A 6574-nucleotide genomic window follows, 5' to 3' on the forward strand; every position below is an offset into this window, starting at 1 on the left:
TAGGTGAATTTGCTGAATTCTATTCATGACAATTTCCAGCAGTAAGTACAACCTGTGATTATAGTGCCGGGGACAGGAGGTGGAATAAGTCGCTGTGGTCGGGGACAGGAGAAGGTGGCGCCGGTCCGTTGTCGCGTCAGGAGGAAGCGCGGGTCACCGGGGTTGGGGACAGGAGGTGGAATAAGTTGTAGTCGCAGATAGGAGGAGATGGTGGTCGGGGGCAGGAGGAGGCACGGGTCGCCATGGTCGGGGGCGGGAGGAGGTGGGGGTCGGGGGAGGGAGGAGATGGTGGTCGGGGGCAGGAGGAGGCACGGGTCGCCATGGTCGGGAGGAGGTGGTGGTCGGGGGCGGGAGGAGATGGTGGTCGGGGGCGGGAGGAGGCACGGGTCGCCATGGTTGGGGGCGGGAGGAGATGGTGGTCGGGGGGCGGGAGGAGATGGTGGTCGGGGGGCGGGAGGAGGTGGTGGTCGGGGGGCGGGAGGAGATGGTGGTCGGGGGCGGGAGGAGATGGTGGTCGGGGGCGGGAGGAGGCACGGGTCGCCATGGTTGGGGGCAGGAGGAGATGGTGGTCGGGGGGCGGGAGGAGATGGTGGTCGGGGGGCGGGAGGAGATGGTGGTCGGGGGCGGATGTCGGTTTGTATAATTGGAATATTTGCTCTGTACACTCGGAGCTCCTCCCTCCACAGGGTGTCATCTGCTCTCCTCATGTACAGACGGCGGGTGTCTTCTCTCCTCAGGGCAATGGCGTCTTCAGGAACTCGGGAACAGTTCCTCGGCAGATGGAGCAGATTGTGGACGGTATTCGGCAGAACAGGAATAAGGTAGGACCCCTCAGACACACACTATGGACAGCAGAACCCTATGAGCAGACATCATTCCAACACAAACCTGGAGGGGGATAAAACCTTCAGTGGTATTGGGGTGACTCTGGAGGGTGTTGGATCTCCATCGGTGGTATTGGGGTGACTCTGGAGGGTGTAGGATCTCCATCGGTGGTATTGGGATGACTCTGGAGGGTGTAGGATCTCCATCGGTGGTATTGGGGTGACTCTGGAGGGTGTAGGATCTCCATCGGTGGTATTGGGGTGACTCTGGAGGGTGTAGGATCTCCATCGGTGGTATTGGGGTGACTCTGGAGGGTGTAGGATCTCCATCGGTGGTATTGGGGTGACTCTGGAGGGTGTAGGATCTCCATCGGTGGTATTGGGGTGACTCTGGAGGGTGTAGGATCTCCATCGGTGGTATTGGGGTGACTCTGGAGGGTGTAGGATCTCCATCGGTGGTATTGGGGTGACTCTGGAGGGTGTAGGATCTCCATCGGTGTATTGGGGTGACTCTGGAGGGTGTAGGATCTCCATCGGTGGTATTGGGGTGACTCTGGAGGGTGTAGGATCTCCATCGGTGGTATTGGGGTGACTCTGGAGGGTGTAGGATCTCCATCGGTGGTATTGGGGTGACTCTGGAGGGTGTAGGATCTCCATCGGTGGCATTGGGGTGACTTTGGAGGGTGTAGGATCTCCATCGGTGGTATTGGGGTGACTCTGGAGGGTGTATGATCTCCATCGGTGGTATTGGGGTGACTCTGATGGTTTTGTGTCTCAGATGGAGAAGAAGAAGCAGGAGAATAAGATGAGACGCGATCAGCTGAATGACGAATATCTGGAGTTGTTGGAGAAGCAGAGATTGTATTTCAAAACCGTCAAAGAATTTAAAGAGGTGAGAGGGGGCGGAGTCCCTGGTTCATGGGGGGGGGGGGGGGCGGAGTCCCTGGTTCATGGGGGGGGGGGGCGGAGTTCCTGGTTCATGGGGGGGGGCGGAGTCCCTGGTTCATGGGGGGGGCGGCGGAGTCCCTGGTTCATGGGGGGGGGGGGCGGCGGAGTCCCTGGTTCATGGGGGGGGGGGGCGGCGGAGTCCCTGGTTCATGGGGGGGGGCGGAGTCCCTGGTTCATGGGGGGGGGGGGCGGTGGAGTCCCTGGTTTATGGGGGGGGGGGCGCGCGGAGTCCCTGGTTCTTGGGGGGCTGCGGCGGCGGAGTCCCTGGTTTGAGGGGGGGGCGCGGAGTCCCTGGTTCATGGGGGGGGGGGCGGCGCGCGGAGTCCTTGGTTCATGGGGGGGGCGCGGCGCGCGGAGTCCCTGGTTCATGGGGGGGGGGGCGGGGGGCGCGGAGTCCCTGGTTCATGGGGGGGCGGGGGGGGTGAGTGCGGAGTCCCTGGTTCATGGGGGGGGCGGCGCGCGGAGTCCCTGGTTCATGGGGGGGGGGGGCGCGCGGAGTCCCTGGTTCATGGGGGGGGGGCGCGCGGAGTCCCTGGTTCATGGGGGGGGGGGGGGGGCGCGCGCGGAGTCCCTGGTTCATGGGGGGGCCGGCGCGCGGAGTCCCTGGTTCATGGGGGGGGGCGCGCGCGGAGTCCCTGGTTCATGGGGGGGCAGGCGCGCGGAGTCCCTGGTTCATGGGGGGGGGGGCGCGCGGAGTCCCTGGTTCATGGGGGAGGGGGGGCGGGGGGTGCGGAGTCCCTGGTTCATGGGGGGGGGCGCGGAGTCCCTGGTTCATGGGGGGCGGGGGGGGTGCGTGCGGAGTCCCTGGTTCATGGGGGGGGGCGGGGGGCGCGGAGTCCCTGGTTCATGGGGGGGGGGCGGGGGGCGCGGAGTCCCTGGTTCATGGGGGGGGGTGCGTGCGGAGTCCCTGGTTCATGGGGGGGCAGCGCGCGGAGTCCCTGGTTCATGGGGGGGGCGGCGGCGCGCGGAGTCCCTGGTTCATGGGGGGGGCGGCGGCGCGCGGAGTCCCTGGTTCATGGGGGGGGCGGAGTCCCTGGTTCATGGGGGGGGGGGGGGCGCGGTGGAGTCCCTGGTTCATGGGGGGGGGGGGGGGGCGCGGTGGAGTCCCTGGTTCATGGGGGGGGGGGGCGCGGTGGAGTCCCTGGTTCATGGGGGGGGGGGGGGCGCGGTGGAGTCCCTGGTTCATGGGGGGGGGGGGGGCGCGGTGGAGTCCCTGGTTCATGGGGGGGGGGGGGGGCGCGGTGGAGTCCCTGGTTCATGGGGGGGGGGGGGGGTGGGGTGGAGTCCCTGATTCATGGGGGGGGCGGGGCGGGGCGGAACGGAGTCCCTGGTTCATGGGGGGGCGGCGGAGTCCCTGGTTCATGGGGGGGGGGGGCGGGCGGGGCGGTGGAGTCCCTGGTTCATGGGGGGGGGGGTGGGGTGGAGTCCCTGGTTCATGGGGGGGGCGGGGCGGAACGGAGTCCCTGGTTCATGGGGGGGGGGGCGGGCGGGGCGGTGGAGTCCCTGGTTCATGGGGGGGGGGGTGGGGTGGGGTGGGGTGGAGTCCCTGATTCATGGGGGGGGCAGGGCGGAACGGAGTCCCTGGTTCTGGCACATTTCTCTCTGACACTATGGGGTTCGGCTCATTGAGGGTCGGATTGGCTGAGGATCCTCTGTACGTTCGGTTGCTCCGTCTGGATGTGAAATGTTTCTTCCTCCATAAAACAGAAAATATTTTATTCACCTAAAAGATTCCCCCCTCCCCCCCTCTGTTTCCATTCACTCAGCCGGGTGAATGTGGGAGAACTCCGCCCCGTAGACCTCGCTGAGCTCCGCCTATAAATGTGTTTTTTTTTATTTCCAGGAATGTCGGAAGAATGAGATGTTTCTGAGTAAACTGAAGGAGCGATCCGCCTGAGGAATGACCCGTCACCCCCAGAACAACATCGACTGTATGCTGGACATGGAACGAATGATTCATACTGCGCTCCACCATTGCACCCGCCATCTCTGCACTGATATTACACCGGCCGCCCACCGATTGAGTTTAGATCCACTGATCGCTCCCCTCCCCCTCCCCCCCGACTGATCTCAAATCCACCGATCTCTCCACCCTGTCAGAAAAAACATGTCCTGTCTCCTCTGTACACAGAAGATTAGATTGGATTCTGTGGCCCCCGGGAGCCGTTCCCACCGATGAGTGCAGATCAGAGGGAGATGTGAAGGGCCCCTGGAATGTACCATATAGGAATGAATGAGATTTGTTTTGTATTTTCCTTCAGTAAATTTCTAGTACCACTTCGTCATCTGTGTTTGTAGAATTTGTGTGTCTCCCGCTCTACAAGACTCTGGTCCGGCCGCACCTGGAGTATGCTGTCCAGTTCTGGGCACCAGTCCTCAGGAAGGATGTACTGGAAATGGAGCGAGTACAAAGAAGGGCAACAAAGCTAATAAAGGGTCTGGAGGATCTTAGTTATGAGGAACGACCACAAGTCCTCAGTTCTCGGAATGGCGTGTCTGGGCAGCAATGAATGTCCACATCAAGCAGACCTTCCTCTCCAGCCAAGCCGGTGTTCTGCCGAGAAAGTTCCCCCCGGTGGATTAGGACCCCCCCTGTACTGCGCAGGCGCAGCGCTTGCACAGTACGAGGCGGTGGAAATAGCTGAAGCTGAATAGGTGTAAATCAGCTGTACACGGCGCCTGTAGTCGGGCCCCTCGCTTCGCTCGCCACTTTTATTCTACCTCTGGGTCCACTTGGATGGTGGGGCTTCAACCTGGACCCAGGGCGCCGTGTACAGCTGATTGAAGGTTTTCAGCTTCGGCTATCTTTGGCGGCTCCTTAGTCGTTCGTAAGCGCTGCGCCTGCGCAGTACAGGGGGGTCCTTATCCACCGGGGGAAATTTCTCGGCAAGACACCGGCACAGTCCAGCCTGGCTCCGGGACCTTTTCCGGTGCAATCACCACCGAAGACAACTTGCCGGGCTGTAAAAAGAAAAGGCTTGATCTTCGTGAAGAGGCATTTCCTGTCCTGTCTGGGGCCCATAGATGAGATATTAATCAGGCGCAGGCCCCTCCCCCCCCCTCCTCCCCCATGTGTGAGGGAGCACCCTCCCACCTGATAGGGGGAGCACCCCCACATCTGATAGGGGGAACACCCCACCCTCCCACCTGATAGGGGGAGCACCCCCACACCTGATAGGGGGAACACTCCACCCTCCCACCTGATAGGGGGAGCACCCCCACATCTGATAGGGGGAACACCCCACCCTCCCACCTGATAGGGGGAACACCCCCACATCTGATAGGGGGAACACCCCACCCTCCCACCTGATAGGGGGAACACCCCCACACCTGATAGGGGGAACACCCCACCCTCCCACCTGATAGGGGGAACACTCCCACCTGAGCTGCACCACATTCCGCCACCTGAAAGACGGGTGCACCTGCAGCAGATCTCCCTGAGCTTCCCGCATGATATGACCCCCCCTCACCCCAGCGTAAGTTTTATTAGCGGGATCAGAAGCTCCAGACCTCAAAGCTGCACTTTGGTTGTAGGAGCCTCAGTACCCCATCCACCACCACACATATATACAGTATGTGACAAAAGTAAGTACACCCCTCAGTGACATTTGTGTAAATCTTTTCTTCTATCTTTTCATGTGACAACACTGAAGAAATGACACTTGTCTACAATGTAAAGTAGTGAGTGTACAGCTTGTATAACAGTGTAAATTTTCAACACACAGCCATTAATGTCTAAACCGCTGGCAACAAAAGTCAGTACACCCCTAAGTGAAAATCTCCAAATTGGGCCCAAAGTGTCAATATTTTGTGTGGCCACCATTATTTTCCAGCACTGCCTTAACCCTCTTGGGCATGGAGGTCACCAGAGCTTCACAGGTTGTCACTGGAGTCCTCTTCCCCTCCTCCATGATGACATCACAGAGCTGGTGGATGTTAGAGATCTTGCGCTCCTCCACTTCCGTTTGAGGATGTCCCACAGATGCAGGGGTCTACTCACATTTGGGAGATACTGTACATTCCCCTTTCCAGCATTAGAAGCAGCTTTATCCTTCACATTCTCTCTTTAACTCATGGCCCTACTGCTCTCCATACTCACAGATGTAATACAAGCATGGCTTCCCAGTACATTTTCCTTCACAGGACCAGGTACAGAGTCCTCGCATCAGCCGAATCTGCCAAAAACCTAAAAGGTTCTTCCACTCCATCTCATTAATAAGTTGAGCAGAGCAGCCCTCCGCCATTTTCCTTCTGTGACGTTCCTCCAGCTTGCTGGGGAGGGAGGCAGAGGCCGCCATTTCCTCTGGTGAAGCAGATCCTGAGGTGGAAGGATATCAGGGGCAGCATCCAGGACCCTCTCCTCACTCTCCACCTGTACTGCCGATGCTGAGACTTTTCCACGATTGGTGTCATCCTTCATTTTCCTGAACCTCTCCTCATTCTGAAACTTCTTGAATGTTTTCATCAGATTCTACTGCTTCTTGACATCTTCCAAAACGTTCATCTCTGGTTTCAGACTCTATCGCTTACTGCTCCATGCTTTATCATGCACAGCTTTCTTCTTTCTGTAATCAGTTTTCATGCTCACAGAAATTTCTTCTTCCTTTGCAATCCAAACTAAATTTTCATCAATCTGGTTTCTGAAGGAAGGTCTTCTGATGACACAGCTTGGTATCGCAGCTTAGATCCCTCAGGGGACCATTGCCTGGATCATCTCCAGAATCTCTCATCCTTAACGGGGCCAGCAGCAGATCTAACCCCCCTAGTGTCTGGAGAGGGAGATTTTCTCTGGTGCAGAGACT

General features: G+C 59.4%; 1 protein-coding gene across 1 annotated transcript in view; it reads left to right on the plus strand.

Moving 5' to 3' along the window:
- The window catches only part of LOC141147340 (coiled-coil domain-containing protein 93-like), a gene marked incomplete at its 5' end in the record, with an annotated part of 20886 nt that extends 16829 nt beyond the window's left edge, over positions 1 to 4057 (plus strand). The window contains 4 exon segments of the mRNA XM_073634581.1: positions 4 to 41; positions 738 to 821; positions 1603 to 1716; positions 3616 to 4057. Of these exon segments, the coding sequence (XP_073490682.1) occupies positions 4 to 41; positions 738 to 821; positions 1603 to 1633 (153 nt within the window).
- Positions 4058 to 6574: the final 2517 nt, after the last annotated feature.

This window comes from Aquarana catesbeiana, linkage group LG06, assembly GCF_042186555.1.
Source record: "Aquarana catesbeiana isolate 2022-GZ linkage group LG06, ASM4218655v1, whole genome shotgun sequence".
In the NCBI taxonomy this organism is placed as follows: Eukaryota; Metazoa; Chordata; class Amphibia; order Anura; family Ranidae; genus Aquarana; species Aquarana catesbeiana.